The 24729-nt window shown below is 50.8% G+C and overlaps 1 protein-coding gene across 6 annotated transcripts in view; it reads right to left on the reverse strand.

Moving 5' to 3' along the window:
- COL13A1 (collagen type XIII alpha 1 chain) overlaps positions 1-24729 on the reverse strand; it is a 156156-nt gene that overhangs the window by 126060 nt on the left and 5367 nt on the right. For all 6 annotated transcript variants that reach the window (XM_063727362.1, XM_063727364.1, XM_063727361.1 and 3 more), the window contains exon 2: positions 9733-9802. In XM_063727362.1, the coding sequence (XP_063583432.1) occupies positions 9733-9802 (70 nt within the window). The remainder of the gene's footprint in view (positions 1-9732; positions 9803-24729) is intronic.

Raw genomic sequence — 24729 nt, forward strand, 5'->3', positions numbered from 1 at the left:
TAGCCTTCCACAGGGCGGATCAGGGAAGTAGGAGTAGGCCAACGCTTTGAGCAGCCATACCACATTACCTCCTTGCATTCAGTGGCAAGCGTGGCATTGCCTTCGGGACCTCACATGGCTGAATGCAACTGGGCAAAGACTATGACCTCTCCTTATAGCCCCATGTCACCCGAAGCCCTTTTCCACTCATGTCATCATCACCATCATCATGGCAACTAACAATCGTTTCCAGCCAAGTGTGTGTCGGGCCCCACATTGAACCCATCAGTCCAATAAGGTAGGTGCTGTCATTCCCATTTTACATGAGGTCAAGAGAGTCACCCATCCACTGTACCATGACTAATAAGGAGTAGAACTGAGACTACTGGGATTTACTGGGAAGTCAGAGCCCACATCTGTAACTGCTGGGTTAGCCTGCCTCTCCCAGGGCAGTGGGTATTTCAACTCCTGAAGCCAGTCCATTGCTCCTTCCTGCAGACAGCACAGCTCTTGCCCAGGACAATCTTCGTGTCCAGTGAGTGAGTCAGAGGCATAAAGCAAATCCTTCACCACCCCTGAAAAATTTCGTACATAACTTATCTCCCTATCACCTTGAGTCTATCAGGCAAGCACCAACATCTTCATTTTCCTAGAGTGAGGACTGATGCTCAGAAGCTTAAGAAGCTTGCAGGGCTGTAAGCCTGGCTGCTGCTCTCTCACCAGGGGACCAAATAGCCACCCCATGGTGAGTTAGTTTTCTAGCTCTAGGAACTGAGAAAAAGGGCCCCCAGCTGTGTCTGGGAGATTCAAGGGAGGCATCTCAGAGGAAGTGACACTGAGCACGGGCAGAGGAAGAGCAAGGGTGCTTCAGAGCACCACAGAGGGGGTCAGGTGTCGGAGTCCAGCTGAGCAGGGCTTGACCCCCTGGATCTGGGTCCTGGCAGGGTTAGAACCATTGCTGTCAGCCCACAGGTGGCCGAGGGTGCACTCACATGGGATTTAGGCAGCAAGCAATGATACATCCTTGCTGGTGAAGACTGCCAATTAGGTACAGAGGCAGACATGAAGGATTCCTTCAACATCCCCTAATTCAACAACATCTGTTCATTAACTCTATGATTTAAAGATGTTTTATCTTGAAATATTTCAGACATTCAGAGAGGTTTAAAAGCAATATAACGTATTATTTGGCAATAAAAAGGAATGAAGTACTGATACACGCTACAAGATGGATAAACCTTGAAAACATTATGCTAAATCCATAAAGATGGAGAGTAGATTAACGCTTGCCTGGGGCTGGAGGTGGGAGGGCGGGCAAAAATGGAGGATGGCTGCTAAAAGGAATGGGGTTTCTTTTTGGGGACGATAAAATGTCCTGGAACTGATTGTGGTGATGGTTGCACAACTCTGTGAATGTAAGAAAACCCATCAAATTGTACACTTTAAATCGACCAATTGTACATGGGAATTACATCACAATAAAGTTATTACAAAAAATGTGTACTGAACCTGGCGTACCCACCACCCAGCCTAATAGCTACCCATGTAGCTGAACCACCCTAAGCACCCCAGTCTCTACCCAGTCCCTCCTCCCTGCTGAATTTGATGTTTACCATTTCCATGCATTTCTTTTCATGTTTACTATCTATGCATATAGTTGTTGAAGATTGTATTATGTTGTCTTTACATTTTTAACTTTAGATAAATGCCTTATATTGTAAATATTCTCTTGTCATTTGCTTTTTTTCCCTCCAGAGGAGGAGATCCAGCCATGGAATTGCTGAGTCTGAAGGTCTCGTTTATCCTGTTTACTGTGTGAGAATTTTCATTGATGAAAGTACTGCAATTTAATACTGCACAACATATCTCTGCACACTCCTGCTGACAAATATTTAGGCTTTTCTTTTCTTTTCCTTTTTTCTTACTACAATAGTGTTGCAGTGAGCATCTCTTCTTCTTTTATGCACAGACGAGTGTTTCTCTGAGAAGTGCCTAGGAAGGGAGCTGCTTTATTGGACATGATTCTTTGCCAGATACTGCCAAATGATTTTTCAGTCATTCACCTTTTTATATCAGCGAGGAAACCAAAGCCCAGAGAGAGGAGAGCAATCTGCTCAGAGTCCCTCAAGGTCTGGGACTGAATTCCCAGTCCAGAGCTCTTCTGGCCTTTCCGGAACCCTCCATTTCCTTATTTTTATTTCCCTACAAATCTCAGCCGACCACCCCAGTGTTATCAGAGCGGATCTAGGAGAAACACATTATCAGCAGCGTCCAGGAGGGCTGGGGATCTGGAATTGCTTTTGGGAGGAAATGGGGAAGAAATGAACTTTGGAGAATTCCCCAGGCATTTCTGAAACGCAGAGCCAGAGGGCCTTGAGAGAAAAGGCTCTTCCAGGGGCAGATGGTGGAGCGTTTTGGCAGCCGCACAGCACCTGGTCTCCCAGCAGCTGTGGTCATCTTGGCCTCACCCACGCCAGTTACCTGACCCTCCACCCCATGAGGGGCATAGAGAGCTACGGCTGTGGGGGGCGGGGGTGCTCCTTAAACCCAGGGCCCTCTCCAAGGTGATGGCCAACCTTCCTTGTGGAGCAGGCCAGTTGCCTGAAACGGGGCTGCAACAGCCAGGGAAGGGCCTTCATTTGGAGCCAAGAGTCCAAGCTTTATGGACTGGCTGATTTCTAAAGCATAACGTTCTGTCTGGCTCGGCCGGGGCTCGCTTCAGCCATAGTCTGTCACTCCAAATGTGGTCAGACAACCAGCAGCACCAGTGCTGCCAGGGGGCCTACTGGGAATGCAGAAGGAATCATGGTGTGGGGGGTCAGGGCAGGTAACAAGCTGTGTTAGGGATTTAGGGCTTTATCCTAAGGGTGATGGAAAGTATTGAAGTGCTTTGGTTAACTGGAGTTATGCATCAATGTTAAAAATGCCATTCTGGCTTCTGTGTAAAGAAGGGTTTGGAGGAGGTCGGGTGGCAGCAGCCTGAACAAGGGTGATGACGGTGGAGGTGGAGGAAATTGACAGAGTGGGATGAATGAGACTTGCTGATTGACAGGGTGTGAGGGAAATGGTGGTGTTCAGCCTGATGCCCAGGTCATGGCTTAGATGCTGGGAGAGGTCGAGAATGTTGGCAAGGGCCAGGTGGGGGGAAGGTGCTGGCTTTCATCGTGGGCCCTTTGAGGATCCAGGCAGAGATGGCAAGGAAGCTGCCCAGTGTGGTTTGTAGGTGGGAAGGCTCTCCCTGGCTGGAAACCCGCAAAAGCTACTCTTGCTGTGTAAGAGACTCATACTACATGCTGCTCTCAAGCACCTACACCATCTAAAGCAAATGGTTAATGCTAGCAGCCAGGGAGAAACCTCTGCAGGTGTATACATCTTGGTCTGTTTGCACTTCTCATTTTAGGACAAATTACTTATCCCAGTGGGTGGTTTTGCCTGGATTGTGCATCGAGCATACACGAGGCATTATGTTAACATACTCATCAAACAGCAGAACTCATGGCCAAGGCCAAGTGGGGAGGAGAGGATGGAAGGAACTGCAGGGATGATGTAGCTGACATGGAGGGGTCAAGAGTTCACTAGGTAGAAACTGAGAACAAAGATACCGGAATAGCATGAGTTGTGTGCAAGTGGGACACTGTAAGGTCCGACAGGGGAGCAGCCCAGTTTTACTGAAAGAAAAGGAGGACAGCGGAAGATTGGTCAGAGATCAGGCTAGAGAGACAAAGTGGGCTTATCTTTGGGGTAGGGGGTATGAGCACTGAAGAGCCATGGATGGTTTTTGAGCAGAGGAGTGGAGTTGACAGAACCTGGCTGATGGAGTGCAGTGGGTGAAGGCGAAGGGGGCACTGATGTTGCTATTGTGGGTTTGCACCTGGGTGTCTGGAAGGCCAGATGGGACATGCGGTGGGGCTGCAAAGTCAGGAGGAAGAGACGGGGGTGGGAGGACTGAGGCTAACATCGCAGGGGAAAGCACACCACTCTGGCTGCTGCAGAACAAGGGGGAGTCTGAATATTGACGAGAACAGCAATCGAACAGTAGGATCTCTTAGTAGGCTGGCCCCAGGGGATCTGCTTTAAGAAATAACTAGAATGACCCCGAAGTAGCCCATCAATTATTTGCGTATAAAGCAGGGTTTTGGAGCTACCTGAAACAGTATACCTTTAGTTTAAATATTCTCCCTAAAATAACCATCAACTCTTGAATCTTTTCTTCATTGATGGAAACAAAGGACGCTTTGGTCTGCAGATTCCTGAGATCTGAAATAAATCAAGTCTGAAATAAGAAGGACCACAAAGAAGGGGGGCTATGGGTCTGCTCTGCTGCAGCACAGGGGAGATAAGAGGAGCCTGGTTTGTGACCAAAGCTCTGGCTACAGGTCCTGCCCATGTAAATGTCATGAGGCTGTTGGGGGCAAAGTCTGGTGCCAGGGAAAATACGGCAAGGCTAGCTAGAGAGTAGGGTTCAGGATGTGTGGGCATCAGCTCTCATCATCTGTGGAAGAACAACCAAGCCTGGAGAGGCCATTACAACCCGAATGTAAATAGCAGCTCATAAGAAAATAAAGCCCTATTCATAGGATCGCAGACTCTCGTTGCTGGAAGGGGCTGCTCTCCCCTCCAGGCCAGCCTCCACATCACTGCTAGTTATTGTTCTAGAATACAAATTGTATCAGGTGACATCCCTGCTCCCCAAACCTTCTCTGATGCCACATCATCTCCTGTGAGGACAGCACAGCCAGGGCAGAGGCACTGCTCCCCCACCACTCCTGTATCCAGAGCAGACCTCAATAAGCGATTACCACATTTTCTGCTGAACCTGGATACAGCCTCAGAAGCTGACTCCGCACAGCCCCCCAATCAATCAGGCAGCCATTACCAATCAATCACCCTCTGGATGAAATCATTTGCCTCCTACTGGACAGAGGGAGCCGGGCAGCCTCAGCCTGGCCCTTTGCAGTCTTGACATCTCCTCCCACCCTCATTTCTCGTTACTGCTCTGTGCTCCAGATTTCTTCAACTGCATGTCATCCCGAAACTTACTGCCTTTTTCTTGCTCCTCCAAGTTTTTGTCCATGACAGTCCCTCAGCCAGCCTGGAATGTCCTCTGTGCAGTATGCTAGTTGTTCTTCGTTATCTGTTCTCCCACCCACCATCGTAATAAAGTTCTATCTGGGCATATCGCCACCCACGAAAAATATTGCCTGGCCTCCCTTGAATCTGGGGGTAACCACGTGACTAAGTTCTGGCCAATGGGTTGTGAGCAGAAGTGATCTGTGTCTCTTTCTTCAAGTTTTGCTCTTGAGGGTTTGAGCACATACTCCACTTGTCCCATTCCCCTCTCATGCTGGTCATGGGGTGGCGAGAACCGAAGCATCTGCCAGAGAAGCATGCCACAAGATGAAGACGGCAGAGCCAGCTCCCAGCCCTGGCCTGCTAAGGAAGGGAGACCTCCACCTCCGCCTTGTCTAAGTCCTTGTATTTGGGGGGTCTGTTGTTATGGTGTCTATGTGGACAGCATATGGAGTCTATGATGCCTCAACAATATGCCTTCCTACTTGCTTATTTGTTCCTTATGAACAACCTCTAAGGCCTCTCCTCGGTGAAGTTTTCCCAGAGCTCCAGCTCCTTTGGCTCCTGGGCACTTCCTGCACCCCTCACCAGCACACTGACCCAGAAGGCAGGTGTGGCCTCTCCCATTAGGCTGGCTGAAGGCGACTTCTCTGCTTTCATCCATCCTCTCTGCAGTGCTGGTCATGGCGCTAGTGCACAAGCCTGACCACATCACCCCCATGCCACCACTGCTGCAGTCCAAGCCCTTTGGCCTGGCGGTCAGAGCATGACTCTGACCTACCCTTTCCCTTGGAGATGAGGCTCCGCCAGCGAAGTGATTTCCTTCAGCAGCTGAGCTAGCCATTCTTCCCTCTGGGTGCAAAAACGTGTCATCCTTCACACTGCCTGCCCCACCCTGGACTTGACACAGGCCAGCCCCACACAGCCCCAGTGTGGCGGGCCTGAAGTAGCTGCTTCCTTGCTGGCTAGACCTATAATGTCCTGCTCCTCATTTGTTAATAAGAAAAGGGACAGAGAATGGGAAAGTTTCCTTGGTCTTTGTATTTTTCTCAAGTGGCCTAGGAAGTCTCATGGTATGTATATCTGTTCCCAAGACCCTTCTCCTGTCCCACCAGGCCATATGCTGCGCAAATGGCCCACACCTATTCCTCTGAACGTCTGGCAGCCATGACCCTCCTAACTGAGGGTTGACCTTTGGCATCCTTCTCAGGCCTGCAAGCCCATCACTCCCCTGGCAAACAGTGCATGCAACCCAGAAGCAGGATGCAGCCAGATCTCAGCCAGCAGATGGCTATTTTGGGACAGGGAGGATCCCAGGAGGATGCTGGCAAGGTCAGATAGAAAGGGAAAGAGGCAGGTTTTCTGTCCATGATTATGCGTCCCAGGCCTTCTGGGTGCCGCCCAGGGGCCCAAGGCTGCCACAAGGAAGAACACACCCACCGCAGGACTCCGGCTTGGCCTAGCTGGCCACAGAGGGCAGGCACCAGTTTGAGGATCGAGGCTTCCATCTCAGCAACCACAGTGGGCAGGAAGAGTGTGTTTGTTTTGTCCCAATAGCAGTGAATTCAGCATCAGGCAAGATTTGGGGTGGGGTGAGGGATGAGGTGTCTGAAACCAATCAGATGGCAGAGGGAGAACACCAGGAAGCAGCCAGTCATCAGCAATGACTACGGATACTCATTTATTGAACATTCACAGGGCATCTACTATGTATGGGGTACAGTATTAGGTGCTGCAAGACAAAAGTGAATCAAGCTTTGAATTTGTATGTGGCACTTGACAATTGTATGAGTCCTTCTGCAAGGATCAGGAGCCTTAAAGTGGTTTATAAACTCCGACCCTCAGGAAATAATCGGAAATGCATGATGTAAGGGCAAGAATCACAGTGATGTTCTGTTTGCGAATTTGAGGCTGTTCAGACATTCCAGAGTGTTGGAACTGAACTCCCTTCTACCTACTTTTAGTATTTTGAGGAAGGTTACCAATGCACATGAAGTGCTCAGTCCTGTGCCTGGCACATAGTAGTTGCTCAAGTGGGACACATCGGCAGTAACTGCTATTATTTATAATAGGTTGGGTTTGGTGTTGAGGAGGTTACTGTACCAAGGCATGAGAAGCCTCAGGTCAGTCAGAGAGAGGCAGGGCAGGGGATCCAGCAGGACCCAGCCCATCCTAGGAGATTTTGCTGTGATTCCATGATGTGCGATGCTTCCGTGTGGCCATTCCAGTCGTTCCCTGCCTCAGTTACGAAAGGCCGAAACAGCATCTTAGTCCCCTCTGATTTTGCCTGAGTTTGGGGCCTTCTCTTTAAATTCTTCAGGCGTTGCCCACTGGCTCTGATGTATGCTTTGGGCCAAACTGCCTTCTTAGAAATTCTCAACATGCAGGGGTATCCCTTCCAGGAGCCCCTGCCCACTCTTCCTCTATGCCTGGCCAACTCCGTCCCTGCTGCTGTCCTCTCCCCGCAGAGGACCAGTGTCAAGCCCTTTCTTCTCCCCATGGCGTTTCGTCCTCCCCGACCCTCTGAGCTGCTTCATGGTCTTTTCCTCACTGCCCAGGACCCGTGGGTTCCACACACACTCCCAGCAGGCAGGGAGAAGAGAAGCACTCTTCCATGTCCTTCCCCTCCTGCCACATTCCTCCCCAGCTCCCAGCCTCCCAGGACTACCTGAGCCCGACTTTCTGAGGCACAATATTGAAGCCTATTGAGAGCCACCCACTCTGATGGTGGACTTGAAGGCCATCGGACGACTGATGTGCTTTCCCCAATAAGGCAGGGAAGGGAGAAAGGCAAGTCTCTGCCTGGCCACAAATGTGCCCCCAACACTAGGACATGGCATTTGATAAGGATTTCTCTGCATCTTTGATGTGCGAGAGGCAGTTGAGAAAATAATAATAATCGTGCTTACTAGGAATCAGAGAAGATGCTAAGTAGTTCCCAGGATTATCTCAAGGAATCTCTACCTTGCCGATGTCTATTGTCCCTGTTTTTCAGACAAGGCAACTGAGGCACAAGGAGGTTAAATAACTCTCTGAAGGTCATAAGGCTGGTCCATGTTGGAGATGGAATTCAAACCTACATCTTCTGTGGCTTCAAATATCCTGCCCTTGACCAGCATTCTATACGCTGAGCAAAAGTTGGTTGTCATTGCCCAAGAGTTATAAGGGCAACAGACATGATCCTTGGAAACATGGGGTGTCCCATGAGCCCTGATGCGAACAGTCTCTCTGCCCAGGCCCCATCACCCAACCCTCGCCTCCACCCCATCTCATTAATCTTGGCATTCCTCTCCCAAAAGCTTTCCCAGACCCCCGGGCCCAATCTTCTGGGCCCAGAGGGAAGGAGGGAGCTTCCCAGGGCTTCTGGACATCCTTTTAATTAACCCGGATGACCCTCTTCTCACCGGGTCCAGCTGAATCTTTTCATGGTCTCCTTGTCTCCCAGGGCAGCATCCCGGAACTGTGACTCCCACCCAGCCCATTCACTCTCCAGCAGATGCGGTCCCTTGTTTCCCATATGCTTAACATCTGTCAGCCTCTCTTCCCTGGCTTGGGAACCTGGGTGAGGGTTACTTGGGTCCCTCGGCTTCCGGGGCCAGAGGAGGGCCTGCCAGAGAGCCCAGTGAGCACCCTGCCAGTGCCACCTGCCACTGTGGGTATCGAGGAGGCCGCACGCTGAGCTGGCAGAGGCCAGTAGCAGACCAAAACTCTCTGCCATTACTTAAATGTGATACGTTGTCTCCCCCAACTCTTCTTTAGGCCTTCCTTCCCCACCTCTAAAGAGGTACAGTGCATTCTAGTTCCTCAGGGAAACAGTGAAACTTCTTCGTCTGTCATTCTCATGGCTTAACAATAACAGGTACCTAGAAAAGTTCTCATAAGCTGTAACTTATCATTTGCATTCATGGTGGACAATGCACTTGAACCCGACACATTGCATGGTGCCCAGCAAGTCCTTAGTACACAGCTGTTACACAGATGAATAGACACAGTTGAGGAGCAGGCCCAAGGATACAGAGGAAAGCACTAGAATAAAGAGGTCAGGGGTCCGCCCATACAGAGCTAGTAAGTGGCAAAAGCAGATTTTTGTTCTAGATTAGACCAGTTCACTGTATTACGTAGTATCACCTTGCGACCTTTGGCTTGTGCCTTCATTCCTTGCACGGAAGCATGTGTGTGTTGCATGTAGCCTAGAGGCCATATAGTGAACACACATTGCCCTAATCCGGCTAGCTATAGAAAATAAGGTCTTACAATTATGGGGTCATTCATTCAGGTAGCAAACATTTTAGTATACCTGGGAAGCTGGGGACACAATGATGAACACAGCAAGCAAGGTGCCCCCCACTGGGGGGCCGATGGTCCCTTTGACGCTGCATAGCACTTCATAACTTTCAAAACAGTCATGCCCATCATCTTATCTGACTTCACCACAACCTGGTTCAAAGAGTATCAGGCCCATAAAATACTCTATGAACAAATGAATGGTGGGTGGACTGATGGATGCGGGGCAGGCAGGCCAATCTGTGAGTAGATGGAAGGCAACCACAGATATTGTCACTCCTGTCTTTCAAATGAAAAGTGACGGCCTGAGTGAGGTGTAGCTAGAGCATGGCCACCAGGAAGAGCCTCTGGTCTCAGTCTTAGGAACATCCACGGTCACCTATTTGCAGGGCTGCTTACCTGGTGGGCAGTTACATCCTGGAGATGTCTTTGGGGCCTCCCGGCGCCTCCTTGAGTGGAGCTTCCATTTCTGTACAAGGAGACAGACAAGAGGAGTCACCAGGAGCTCATAGACACCAAGCCCTGGAAAGCAGCTGTGGGCTGATGAGGAGGGCAGGAAGAGGGGGAACTGGCAGAACTCTTCCTGGATCAAAGACAGGCAGTTAATGGCCTTCCACTGGCCACCAGGCATCTGGGTAATAAGAAGCAGACAAGAAAGCCCATCCTGGTAATCACAGTGTCTGATGTCTTTGGAGCACTCTTAAAGAAATTAACCCCAAACACAGGACCCTATAAACCAGTTGCATTTTCCTGCACCTCACGTTTATGTGCACAATGACATGCTTTTCTCAGCTCTCTGCGAATTGTTTCCTGCCTTGGACTGGACTCCTGATGGACCCCTGGGCAGGGACAGTGCCTTCTGTTCTTCTGGTGTCCCTTACAAAGCTAGCATTTGCAGGCTGGGCAGGGGTGCAGGAGTAGGGGGATGGCAAGGCTCTCTGCACCCCTCCACCAAATATCTTTCTCACTTCCCTTCAAATCACTGAGCCAACCTGGAAGGCCCCAGAGAGGTGGGAGCATCAGAGAGGTAGAACACCCCGAGCCTCGAGGAGTTGTCATGTTCATGGTGGCAAGTGGAGAAGGGCATGCATAATGACCATGCATGCAGGATGCCCCTGTGTGTCAACTCTGCAGGCTTACACTGCACAGGGCAATGTGACAAGGGTCTCGTAAGGACTCTTACTTGATTCTTGCAACAAAGTTGGCCAGACTAGCAGTTAACAGAGATATTTCTAGAGCCAGGCTGACTGGACTAACACACAGTTCTCAGACTCTGGGCTAATAAGAGTCCTCACTTCACTGGATTACTGTGAAGTTAGAAAGATTAATGCATAGAAAGAATAGCACCTGATACCCAGGAAGTTTTCAAAGAATGTTAGCTATTACCATATTCATTTCACAGGTGAGGGACTTGAAGCACAGAGAGGAGACTGCACCTGGCCAAGGTCAAGGTTGAAGTAAGGAACAGAGCTGGGATTCAAATCCACACTCTGATGCTCATGCAGCCATAAGAAGCTGGTAGCCCCAGGGCCAAATAGACCTTTCAATGTATTTTATTTGGTTCCCACAGTGAGCTTCAAATCATTATTACGGAATTTGTTGCCAATATTTTGAAGTGGGTGGTTTCAGGTGCAGATCTGCATTTATAATTTCTCTTGAAAAACTAACTGACAGATCTGGCTGCATGAAGCCTGTGCTCTGGCTGGCCAGGACTGACTGCACCTGATGTACTGTAGTGCCCACCCTGACAAGGTTGACCAGTTAGGATGACAGCCAGAGCTATTTGCTTCCTCACTACTGTGCAATTTTGTCACTCAGTGTGGGCCACAATAGAGGTAAAGAAAGTAATATAGGAGGTGTCATAAGGGTGGTATCACCTCTGGTTTGGGGGTGGGGAGGGAAATTCAGAAAGCTTCACAAGGATTCAGAGCAAGCGGAGTGATTTGCTGAGGGTCACACAGCCAGGATGTAGTGGATCTGAGGTGTGAACTCATGCCTTCTGGCACAAAGCCTGCTCCACCTGCTGGAGGAAGGTGAGTGCAAATGCCTGGGGAGGGAACACAGTGACAGATGGGATGGGGGGCTCTGAGAGCAGAAGGGGGCCGAGATCAAGGCAGACCAGAAGAGGGGAAACACCCCAAAGTGGGGACCCTCACTTAGAAAGGGGAGGCTGAGTAACAATTAGGAGGATGGATGTTGAGGCCAAGGTACAGGCGGGCACAGCGGCCGCTGGGCAAACAAATGAGCCCCCAGGCCAGAGTCTGGTGACAGCCCCTCTGGTGATAGCCAGCTCTGAGCCTGGCTTATGAATGCTGCTTTCCTGTAAGGGACTGTATGAACCTGCCTCCACATCCCTCCCCACCAATCACCTGGGGGCCTGGCACCCAGAAGGCGCATGACACAGGTCTGCTAAATGACTGACAAGCGAAGACCAGAGGAGTCGGCAGCATTTTGGCTAAAGGTTGTAACCATCAGAGTTGTCACCCACTCAGCAGCAGCACTGAGCAAGCTGCCATCACAGGGTTGGGCTGGAGACACAGCTTGTGGCATGAGTGGGTGGCGCCCCTGCTCCATCCCCATGGGGCACACCCCTAGAGGGGCATAACTTCTTGTGGAAGAAAAAATCAATAGAAAAACAAAAAATATGTAACAGGCAGTGATAAATGCTGGGAGAAAAATAAACTAAAGCAAGGGGACAGAGAGTGATGGAAGGTGGTTTTTTTATACCAGGGGGTCAGGGAAGGTCTCTCTTTGAGGGGACTTTGAGCAAAGACCCAGAGGAAGGTAAGAAAATGAGTCATGCGGTATCTGCAGGAAGTAAGAAAATGAATCCTTTGGTATCTGGAGGAAGTGTGTTCCAGGCAGAGGGAACAGCAGAGGTGAAGGCCCAGAGACAGGATTGTGCATGGAGCATCTGAGGAACAGGAAGGGGTGAAGTGTGGCTGGAGTGATCTGAGTGAGGACAGGGCATAGGAATGTGGGGGGCAGGAAGGCAGGTCATTAAGGCAGGGTCAGAGACTTTGAATGTGTAACATGGATCCCTGCCACTGGTTCTGGGGCTTGTTGACAGCCATAAAGCACCACAGCTCGTGGGTGCTGTGGTGGGCCATCCAGGCTCCCAGGATTAGACCAGTGGTTTAGCTGTTGGGAGTGTTGGCTGCTGATGGCTGAGCCTCTTTCTGGGAGCTGCTCTCAGCCCAAAGAAGCAGCCTTGATCAGGGTCACACTCTCCCTCAAAGGCAACCCATATTCAATTACTGATAGATGGGAGGAATGCAGACCTGGCCCCTCTGCCTCAATTTGGACTGACTCTAGGGCCACCCCAGCTACGGAGCTCCCACAGGACCAGCTGGGGCCTCTGTCATGACTGTATCACAGCTCAGCCCCTCCTCTGCCCAACTCTGCTTCCCTCACCCCCCCTTCTATGTTGACGCCAATAAGTCAAATAAGTAAGTCGTCTACTTGAAGACCTCCACTTTGGAGACTGTTCCCTTGGGAACCCAACCTAAGGCAGACCTCCGTGCGACTTTCACATTTCCTGAGGCTTCACCTGACCCTCATCACTGACCTGTGCAACAGGCAGGCTAGAAGTCAGCCCCATTGTATAATCCAGGAAACTAAGTCCCAGAAAGGGAAAGGGAATTGCCTTGAACAAGTAAACCACAGAGGACTTAAATTCTGGGTCCTCTAACTTCAAGTTCAATGCTTTTGTTCAATAGATCCTATATTTATTTTCTACTAATTGTGAGACTGTAAAATAGAGAATGGGTCACAGTCCATCGGCAAACAGCTGAGCTTGGTGTGAGAGAAGCATACTCAGATGTGTGCAGGTGACTGTAGACTTTGGAGGGCCTGGGTGTTGAGTCGGGAGTGGGAGCTGTGAGGGTTAATTTTATCTGTTAACTTGCCTGAGCTAAGGATGTCCAGATAGCTGGGAAAACATTCTTTCTAGGTATGTCAATTAGCACTGGAATTAGTAGACTCAGGAAAGAAGAGCATCCTCACCATAGTGGGTGGGCATTATCTGATCTGTTGAGGGCCCGAGTAGAACAAGGTAGAGGAAGGGAGACTCTGCTCTCTCTGCTTGAGCTGGACCATCCATCTTCTCCTGCCCTTGAACATCGACTCCCGCTGCACCACAACTGGTTCTTGGCCCTTCAGGCTTGGACTGGAATTTACACCATTGGCTCTCCTGGCTCTCCGGCCTTTAGGTTTAAGCGGAGCTACACCACTGGCTTTCCTGGGCCTCTTTCTTGCAGATGGCAGATTAAGGGACTTCTCATCTCCATAATCACATGAGCCAATCTCTTCTGATAACTCACTTTCTGTGCATCTATATACAGCCTATTGCTTCTGTTTCTCTGGAAAACCATGACTAATAACCAGGCCTTCTGTGCCCAGGTAAGGATTCTAGCATGGAGGAACCATTCAAAGGTTTTAAGCAAGGAGGTCATGTGGTCAAATTTGGGTGGTATAAAGGGCACTCCAGCAGCCCGTTGAGTATAGACCAGTGAGACCACTTGGGCTGAGGTCCTCTCTGGAGGATGTCATGGTCATCACCCAATGGAGAGATGTGGGAGGAAGAAGGAACTGGGCACTGGATGGATTTGGGGTGGTGGTGGGAGACAGGCCCTGCCTTGGGCAGCCAAGATGCCACCCCTAGGACATAACCCCTAGGACATAACAGCGGCAAGAGCAGGTTGCAGGAAGATGGCGAGTTTGTGGAGCCCAGCAGGGTAGGCACGGGCAGCTCTGGAGTTTGGGAGAGAAGGCAGGTGGGAAAGGTGGACCCGGAAATCGGGAGCCTTGATTGGAGGGGATGGAGACATCTGAGCAGGCAAAGCTACCACAGGCACAGCTAGAAAATCAGGTCAGTTCAGGGTGTAAGTGTTTTCTTGGCCTGCCCAGAGTTTATTTTGAAAGAGTATTAAATCTCAACAGCACCATGACCCATCCACAGTCTAGGCTTCAACACTCTGCCCACGGATCTCCATTTCCCAAGGACCTAACACCCCGGCCCCAGGGACCCTCGAATCTCACAGGGCCTTCAACCTGCGGGTCCTACCAACTTTTTACTGTCCATCACCACCATGTGTCACTACCCTCTGTGCCCGGCTCAAATTCTGTGGCCAGTGATTATCACCACCCCCTGTCTGCACCCTCCACTGCCTTGACACCCGCCCCGTTCACTAAGCCACAAGCCTGGCTAGATCCAACGTCTCCTCCTACCCCACCCCTGCACACAGGTAGCAGGGTAAAGGGGGAGAAACACACAACCTCGCCGACTGATCTTACTTTAAATTCATGATCCAGATCTCAAACGGAAGCCCAGCAATCATTCTGAGGTTCCCTCAACCCTTCACCATTGCACTGTCCTGGGAGTTTTCACACTTCCTCTCCCCAGACCACCAACACCCCCTCCCCCAACTTCATTGTCAACTGATGACCTTGAGAAGAAAAGCAGGCAGAAGAGGGCTTCCAGAGGCAGCTACCACTACACGTGCCGTCCATCTGCATCTGCGCCTGCCAGCACCCTTCTCTCCTCCTGAGCTCCCCATCTGTGCTTCCAGGAGGGCCAACCCCTCCTGTCGCCAGAAAGTCCCCTGCCTTCCTGCCTCATCAATCCCCTCCTCTAGATTGGATCATTTACATCAGGGGCCGGCAAACATAAATATTTGAGGCTGTGTGAGGCACATGATCTCTGCCACACCTACTCCACTCTTCCATCGCAGGCCAAAGCAGCCATAGTTTGGAAACAAATCAGTGTGGCTGTGTTCCCATAAAAAATATATATTTACAAAAATGGGCTGCAAGCTGGATTTAGCTGTAGTTAGCCCACCCTCACGGAATCATTATGCAAATATGCTGTTGTTGTTCCCAGCATAAAAACGGAAAAGAGAAGAATAATCCTCTTTTGACTCTGGTTAGCTCTTTCCCTAGAAAAACTCCTGGATGACAACCTTCGCTGCCTCCTACATCTCTCCTGGACCACTCCTACCCGGCTGTTCCCCTACTGTCCCCTAAGAACTGTCCTGCAGGTTGCCAATGACCTCCAGGTTGCCAAATCTGGTGGACAGTCCTCATGCCTCCTCTCAGCCAGGCTGACACTGGCTCCCTAGGGTAGCTCATCCAGTCTGATGGCTTCAAAGCCATCTACGCAGGATGACGCCCTCCAACCTATACCTTCCTCCAAAACTTCAGATGCATCTATCTGGCTGCCGGCTTGATACAGCCATTCATAGGCATCTCAGAATTAGCCTGGCAAAACTGAGCTTCTGATAGACTCTCCCAACTCCTCTCTGGATCTGCCCCTACCATCAACTTCCCCATCCCACCAGTTGCTCAAAACCTCACAATTATCATTGATGTCTATTTCTCTCACCCTACACCCATTCCATTAGCAATTCCTGTTCTTTACGTGCCAGACACATCCGAGATCTGATCCCTTCTCACCACCTACACGACTACCACCTGGTCCAAACCTCGTTATCTCTGGCCTAATTACTGTGATAACCTTCTAACGAATGCCCGACTTCTGCCCGTGCCCCTGCAGACCTTTCTCAACACGGCAGCCAGGGTGATCACACAGGCCTCTGAAGCTCTCATACATGCTGGGCTTTCTTCTTCCTCAGGGCCTTCACACTTACTGGGCTCTCTGCCTGGGTGTTCTCTTCCCAGCTACCTACCTGGCTTGCTGTTAGGCCTTCCTCACCTCCTGCACCCCTTCCCCCAAAATTCTTCCTCCCCCAGCACACCCCCTTGTTTTATTTCCTCCTTAGGATTTTTTTTTTTTTTTTGCTTATTTATCTTACTTATTGTCTCTTTGTAGCACTAGAATGTAAGTTCGACAAGGACCTGGATACTTTGTTCTGTTCTGTTCTATTCACTGCGCCTAAAACAGGGCTTAGCACATAGTAGGTGCTCAATAAATATTGGTTGTTCACACATCAGGAGATTTCACATCCAGTTCTGGTCTCTCTTGCATGATGGGAGACCTGGCAACACTGAGCATGTACGATCAGGTGGTGCTGTGTGGTGGTTGCCCCTTTCGTATGGATATGCGCCATCTAGGCTACCAAAGTACTCTCTCTCCAAAACCAGCTTCACCTGCTTAGGCCACCAGCCTGGCCCCCTTGACATCTGACTTTGAGACCCATGGTGAGACACCCCCAAGATGAGGCCCTAGGGTGGACCCTCAGCTACCCTGGGCAGAGAAGCCTTCCTGTTTTGCCCCTGCTGGCAGCCGGGGCCTCCTGGAATGCCCTATGTGGCCAGAGCTGAAACATCACCCGCCTGATCGGTCGCAGCTATTAAAATGCCTGTATCAGTATCAAAGGGAAAATGCCAGGCGGCTACTCACTCCTCCCAGAGAATGTGGCTCCAGCCTGGCCTTGGGTTTAGGGAACACTCCCTCCCTATGTCTCAGCCTCAGGGCTCTTAAAGGGTCCTAGCTCAACCTGGGCCTCTGCAATATGTGGGGTGGGTCCAAGCTGTAGCATAGACACAGCCCAGAGGGAGAAGCCAGGTGAGACCTGCAGCTGTGACCTTGAGCCTGGCACGTCCCTTCAGGGGAATCTACAAAATAAGGATATGACCCACTACCCCCTGCCAGCCTCCTGAGTGCCGATGTGGAGACTGAATGAGATAACGCAGAGGCAAGTGCCTGGGAAACCACGGAGCATTTATAAATTTTGGGTTGAATTATTAAACAAGAGTTAATATTAATTATAACAGCTATGCACATTGAACACCATATATCAGCCACTGCGCTAAGCACTTTAGGTGGAAAATATCATTTAATAATTGATTTTTGATATTATTAGTGCATGCCTCCTATTCCCTTGGAGGCTGGAGTGGGACTGTCTTTTGGGTTGGCACAGATGGCCCCCAAACTCCATTGAAGCATCTATTATAGGCAGAGCTTGGCAGTGCTAAAATCGTATCATATCAGCTTGACTACACTTGGGAGTGCCAGAGCCTTGGGGTCTAGTCCCAACTCTCCTACTAACTGTGTTTTAAGCAAAATCTATAACCCCTCTGGACCTTGATTTTCTCATCCATAAAATGGAGATAATCTAAGTGATCTGCTAGACTACACAAGACAGCTGGCAGGATAAAATGAGATGAGGCCAGAAAACAAACAGAGGTATCCAGATGTGAGGAGGGTGAGCACCTGTTTTGCCAGCTTGTTTTGTTTGGTGGCCAGGTGAAGGCCACTTCTCTCTTGAGCCAGTGCCAGGCCTGCCTCCTCCCACCTGCTGTAATGAGGCTGGCCTGACCCCTGCTGCCCTGGCTCCATGGCATACACCTCTGCGACAAGTGGTCAAGTTTCCTGCACTTGCCATGTCCCTCCTCCTCCTGGGAAACTCAGAGCCCCTCTTCCGGAAGGGGAGGGTGAGTGAGGAGGGTCTGACCTGCAGCCCTGCCTTTTGACCCTGAGAACTAGGAGTTGAAGGAAGAGGAGGTGCCCAATGAAATGACCACAGTAGGCACAGCTCCGGCCCCTGTGCCAGCACTCTGATCACAATGCCTGGCACAGGGCGGGGGCTTGATCCCATCTGCTGGAGGACTTTTGATCATCCTGCAGCATAACTGCTGCTGGGCTGGCTGCCCCATTGCAGACTGAGCTGGCCCTCGGATGTCAGGGGCCCAGGTCAGATGTCTTGATCCACACTCGAACCGAATTACTTACTTTTAGGTCAACCCTCTAGGACTCATCCTTGTGGTCCCAGGAGGAGGCGGGCTTTGGCAGAATTGGGATAAATGGGCATGGGGGAGGGAGGGCATTTCCGTGAGGAGGTACAGAGGCAGGACCTGGCTGCTCAGTGCTGGCTCCAAGGGCTACACATCCCAGGGACTGCAGGAGAGGGCTGGCTCCACAGAAGGGTTTAAAGGGACAGGCCCACATGTAGCCACATGCCCTAGGGCACAGGCAGCTTGGCAGGGTGAAATCAAAGTGGAGGAAATCAAGACATCCAACCCACACCCACCAGAACTGGACTTGCATGGGCTGCTGCAGGGGCCTGTGTGCTGGAGACAGGGAGGGGGCGCCACAGGGTTGCCTTAGGAGCTGTCTTCTCCCTACCTCAACAGTTCTCTTCGTGCATTGGACTTGGCACCTGATCACAGACTCCCAGGGCCATGAAACAGGGGCCTGCGGGTCCTTCAGATACCACATACTGTCTCTGTCTCTCTCTGCCTCCCTGTCTCACCAGAACCACAGACAGATGTGGCACCAGGCTCTCTGGTTCAGGAAAAAAGTCAGGGACAGGAGGCACATACTCCTATATGAGCTTTGCAGCCTTCATATGAAAAAGTCCTTCCTTCTAGCTAACCCAAGGCCCTGCTGCTGCCACAGGGAGTCAAGGAGCCAGGCCCCAGAACTGATGGTGTACGTGGAAGGCAGATTGGCAAGGGGCCCAGGACCTCAAGGATCTCAGGGGTTCAGGGGTCATCTCTGGGCCTGGTGCAGGATAAGGCAGGGGCCCCCCACCACAAAGAAGTCCTGGGGTGAATGTTGGGGACCTCTTTCCTCCTTTCCTGCCTTTCACAAATGGGTATTGACTATCTACAATGTGCTAGGGGTTAACGTTGGGAACCTTGCTATGCAAAACAGACACTGAGGCTGCTCCCAGGAAGTTTATACTCTAGGGAGGGAAACAGAAGAGCCTACAAACCACACATCAATGTGGAGCAGCCATTGTCATCAGAGCTGTGGCCAAAAGGGGCAAGGAGCTGAGAGCCAGCCAGGGCATGGACTAGTCTGGCTCATGGCAGAAAAGTGAGACGTGAGCCAAGATCTGAAGCTGAGCAGTAACTCACCAGGTGAGGGGCCCAGGCACAGGGGAGAGGCTGAAAGCTGACCCAATAATGCGCTTCTTAGGAGCCAGGCAAGCATCTTGCATGGATTAGGTTGGTGCAAAAGTAATTGCAGTTTTTGCCATTACTTTTAATGGCAATTAAAAGTAATTACTTTTGCACCAGCTTAACGTTAATTCATCCAGCACTCACTGCAACCCATTTCGTGAGCGAGGAAACTAAGACAGAGAGGGGCCAAGTAACCTGCAAGACAGCACACAGCCTGGAAGGACAGAGGCAGAATTTGAACCCAGGAAGCCTTGCTCAGAGCCCACACCTTGACTCTATGCCTGTGAGAGGTGAAACTTGGCTCTTTCAAGGAGATTGGATGATCTATTACTGGAGTACCAGTCACTACTCAAAGCACTTTATATCTTAACTTTTCTTAATCCTAAAAACAACCCTCATAAAAGTACTCTTATTATCATTACCCTTATTTTACAGAGGTATAACCTAAGGCAACAGAGAGCTTGAATAACTTGCCCAAGGTCACATAGCCAGTAATTGGCAGAGCTGGTCTTGAACCCAGCAATCAGGTTCCAGAGTCTGTGCTCCTAGCCTTGACAGCGTGCCTCCATGTAGCTGGACTCCAGAAGCAAGGGCAGGTGAGCCATGAGGCTGGAGAGAGTGACAAGGGCTGCACCTGAAGGCCACATGGGTCGCATTTAGCAATGCGGTCTCTAGCCTGAGAGCAGTAGGGAGTTACCGAAGAGTTTAATCAGGGAGATGGCGTGATTGCACTTAGTTTTTTAAAAGGTCCCCTCTGGCTGCTGTGTGGATAAGACAGTCAGGACAGCATCGGTGAGAGCAGATGAGTTAGGGGGGCAGCTCGGGCTGGGGAGGGCAGGCAGGGATGGAGAGGAGAGGACAGGTCTGCAGAGGCTGAGAAGGTGTGGGCAGGAGGGCCAGGGTGGGTGTGGCTGGAGGTCATTATGCTCACATATGAAGGGATGCTGGTGAGGGGTGGATTTCCTGCTCAGTTTACACATGTAGAGTTTGAGGTGCTTTCAAGACATGCTGGAGTTGTGGGTTGGTGGGTGTAGAGATTGGCTGGGCCTCTGATGACATTAAGAGCCAGAGATGTCCTACCATGGAACAGTCAGCCATATAAGGTAGTGAGCTCCCCATCACTGAGGTGTGTAAGCTTGAGGACCAAGGCTGTTGTAGGAAATTCCTAGAGGAGCACCTGACTTATGAATGCCCTTCCTGATTCTATGGAGTCAGGTGAGGCTGGAGGTGTCAGGAGCACCCTCTGACCTCCCATGTCACAGAGCTTCCCCCAACTCCAGGAAACCTCAAGTGCCAGTTCAGCGGGAGGTGGATGAAGCTATTCCTGGAAGAGCCCTGGCAAATGCCCCTTTAACCCAGCCCCCTTTCCGCACCCCTGTCCCGAGAGGTCACCCTTTCTGACCTGCCCTACAGGCCACCTTATCAAAGCATGACCTGGTGCTAAAGAAGTGCCTTCACAGAGCATCTGCAGCCTGACAGAAGGCAGCGGGTGCAAAGTCCCTCTATGGCAGAAGCTCAGGCCCCACAACAGCCTTTAGGGGCAGCAAGGTTCTCCTGCTGCAACCCAAAGAACAGATAAATCGAAGAGCCTGAAGGGAGGAGGGGGTGGACAGGAGGAAGGAGCATGTGGGCAGAGGGAAATGCCTGGACGAATGCTCAAAGGAAAATGACCAAGACTTGAGGAGGCAGGCAAGGCTGGGGTGGGAGTGAGGATGGGAAAGGGCCAAGGAGGCAGAGGCCCAGCCTACGTGGGCCCCAGCCATGTGGGGTTTCAGGAAAACCTACAATAGCCACCAGGCAGGGAGACAGGGGCCCAGTGTCCCCTCAAAGGCCATGCCCAGCCTCTCTGGCAGGCAGTTCTGCCCCTTTGTGCTCGGCTGGCCCTTGCTCTTTGAAGGACCAGGGGAGCACCCTCTGCCAGCAGGCCCACCCCTTCCGCCACAGACAGTGTCTCTGCAAGGAGGCCCCACACCCAGGGCTGTGGATGGGAGAGCGGGAGTGTCAGCAGGGGCTGCTGCTGGGGGCTGCCAGTGGCCCAGACAACACCCAGCGCAGCTGGTGACCCCATCCACCCTAGCCTCCCCAGACCCAGGCCTCAGTTTCCCTTAGAGAAGCCTGCTGACTTCCCTCTGACTGAGGGCTCAATAGACTGTTTCTGGGAGGGGCAGAACCCAACCCAAAGAGGTGGGAGAAGGATTTCTGAGGCTTCCTGGAGGGCAAACCTCAATTGATTTTGTTTTTGGAAAACAACAGCAAAAAGCCTGCTACTTGCCCTTCTTCAAACCTCCCAGTGCACACAGAGACTTTTGTTGACATCTCACCGTGAGCTTCATCACTGCCCCTCAGCCCCTCGAGCACTGCTTGGGACCCGGGTAAGGGAGTCTGGGTTTCACTGCACAGGGAGCTCCAGGCACTGGGCCACACAGACTCTCTGTCTCTCTCTGTCTCTCTCTCTCTCTCTCTCTCTCTCATTCTCAGGGCCTGCCAGGCCCAGCCGCAGAACACAATCACCCGTGGAGCTCTTTAGACACTTACAGCCAGGCCCTACCCACAGACATCTGCAGCAGGTATTGGGAACAATTGGCCTGGCGTGTTTTGAAAGCTCCCCAGGTGATTCTAATGCAACCAGCATCACCCGTACAAGTGCAAGCCTTTGAGGACATCTGGATCAGTGAGAAGGGGGGTAGAATAACTTTAAAATGTTTAGTTACTTCAGATCTTTTACCCCTCTCTGGCTCTAAAAGGGAGCATTCAGGCAGCTGATACAAACAGACAGACAGACACTATACAGTAAGGTAGAAGAACAGCAAAGGCGGAGTGATCAAATAGGATCTGGGATCAAGGCTCATACAAAAGCCTTTGCCACTGGCTGAACCCTAGATTTGTTGCTAAGCTTCCTAGTGGACAGTTCAGAGTCCGAGAGACAAGAACAAACCCATCCACCCTGGGGAGCCCAAGCATTCCAGAGGCCAAGGCTGAACAAGGGCTTCCCTCAGGGTACTCATCACCAAGGCCTGATGTCATTAGCAACACTCACAATGTCTTTCTTACAACAAAGATGGTGGTGCGGCCCTGATGCCACGGCAGTTCAGTAAACACTGCCTCTGGGAGCCAAACCAAACTGAACAGATCCCCAGCCCCTGGCTGGTTTGACTGGCCTCAGCAGAGTTAGAGAGGTATGGTACTTCATACAGACAAGTATATCCTAGTGGCTGAGGATGCCAGCTCTGGGCCAATTTCAAGGCCTAGCTCTGAGGCTAGGCCTCAAGGCTGAGGATGCCTGATTTAAAGGCCTAGCTCTGCTACTCACTTACTGTGTGACCATGGGAAAGTTGCTTAACTTCTCTGTGCCTCTATTATCTCTTCTGTAAGAAGGGAATAGTAACAATAGTAACCATTTCATAGGATTATTGTGAGGATTTAGTGAATCAATAGATGTAAAGGTCTTTGAATAGTCCGTGGTAGACAGTATAAGTGTAAGCTTAATACACAGTGTAAACTCAATAAGTATTAGCTACTAATAAAATTTGTGGACAAGGTGCATGCAGCCCCATATTACCTCCTCCAATGATGAGAGAGGTGGCAATGGTTACAGGTGCCATTAGCCAAATGATTTCATTTAATCCTACAACAACCCCATAAGGAGGATGTCATCATCTCCATTTTTCTGATTAGGGTACTGAGGCTCAGGTCACACAGTTAGTGGCAGGGTTTCAAATGCTATGGTGTTGCCTGCTTCACCATTTTGCCACCCCCCGACTCTGTAAAGAAAAACCTTGGCAGCCAGCTGGGGCAGGTAAAAATGAAGCTCCTGACCTTGGGAGTAGAGGATGGGAGGGGGTGGGTGCCCCCAGCTTCTCTGCCCAGTGGGGAACACATCACTGAGCCTTTCCTGCTCTCCCAGCCAGGACAAGGCATGCAGCCTGGACACACAGAAGTCAATCATCTCATCCTCTGCTGGTTGCTGAGAAACACCCCCTGAGCAAACGCTGCGCCTATTGCTGGGTCCAGGGCCGGGGACGTTGCGAGGAGAGCTGACTAATAAACCTTCCCCAGCCTCTAGCAGGGGGACCTTACATCAACAGCTAATTTGTGAGAGCTGCCTACTATGTGCAAAGTCCTGGGCTAGACTTAATAAGGGACCCAAGACAGCATGCCTCTATTGCTGTCATTGGGTCGTGTGTGGTCACATGGAGAGACCATTGTACAATGTGGTTGGGTTGAACCATGAATGGCAAATGGATTTCCTCTTGTGCACTGACTCTAATGGACGGGAGCGGCAGCCTGGGTTGCCGTTCTCCGTGCCACTGGAGGACTGTGCTGAGAAGGATTCTGAGGCCTACCTAGGATGAATGGGAAAGAGTGTGTTGAGCGATGAGTAGTATCTGCTACGGTTTGGGATAAGGAAAGCCAACAACACATGCTATGTCTATTTTCCTTCTCTGAGCTAAATGTCTGGCACAACCAAGGAAGAGCAACAGGAAGTTGGAGCAGGGAGAGAGCCCACATTGGGTTGGAGTGGTTCGAGGAGGCTTTCCAGAGGGAGTGGGGCAAGTCTAGAGTGATTAAGAAGAAGGGGAAAAGACATCTTTCTGGGAGTTACCAAACCGTAAAGCTGTGCTTAGGGCAGATGGAATGGTGTTTGAGATGCTTTTGGTTTTCCCCACCACCTTCCTATGAGGATTGGCTGCCTCCTGAGGTCCTCCGTCTGTTCAGAGATATCTGCTAGTTCGAAGACCTTTGGAGAAGCTGCAGAGCTCTAATAATTCTCCCTGCCTTTACAGTAAGCACCTGTTATTTAAAAAACAAAATCTAGAGTTATGAAATAGCTTTTCATCTTGAACACCAACCCTCACTAGTAAGTAGCAGCTTCCTGGAACACTGTTGAAAAGGATTCTGAGGCTGCACGTAAGCTCCATGGGAAAGTGTGCAGCAATTGATTAATAATGTCTGCTGAGGGCCCTGGAATGGGGAGCAGTGTACACCCAAGCCATGTATGGGCCACTGCTGACCTAGTTAATTGTCTGGAAAGGGGAAGGTGTGGTGGAGAGATGCCTGCTGGGGGCTGGATCCTACCCCTGACTCCTCTGGTACCACCTTGTGCTGGCTGCATTTGAGGAAACCTGAATCCAGAGTATGTCCATATACTGAGGTCCAGGCAGCTGTGGTCAGCACAGGACACTGTGCACAGGTTACCCACCCTAGCACACATGTACTTCCCCTTTAAGAGTCTCTTCCCATCCTCATCCCAGCATTTCAGTCCTAAAGGACCCCATCCACAGCCCCAATCTTTTAGCTGCTGCTTTGTTCCCTCCCCTATATCTGTCCCCTAAATCTCTTTGCCATTACTTTCAATGGCAAAAACTGAAATTACTTTTGCACCAAAATCACACACCGTATAAACATGAGACACGTTATTATAATTGTTGTTATTTTTAGGGATGAAGGAGTCTGCCTGGGGTTCCTCAACATTTTAGCCTGGAAGTTTCAACCACTTCCTCTCCCAGGAGATTCCTTAACATCCAAAGG

This window comes from Pongo abelii, chromosome 8 (genome assembly GCF_028885655.2).
Source record: "Pongo abelii isolate AG06213 chromosome 8, NHGRI_mPonAbe1-v2.0_pri, whole genome shotgun sequence".
Lineage (NCBI taxonomy): Eukaryota > Metazoa > Chordata > Mammalia > Primates > Hominidae > Pongo > Pongo abelii.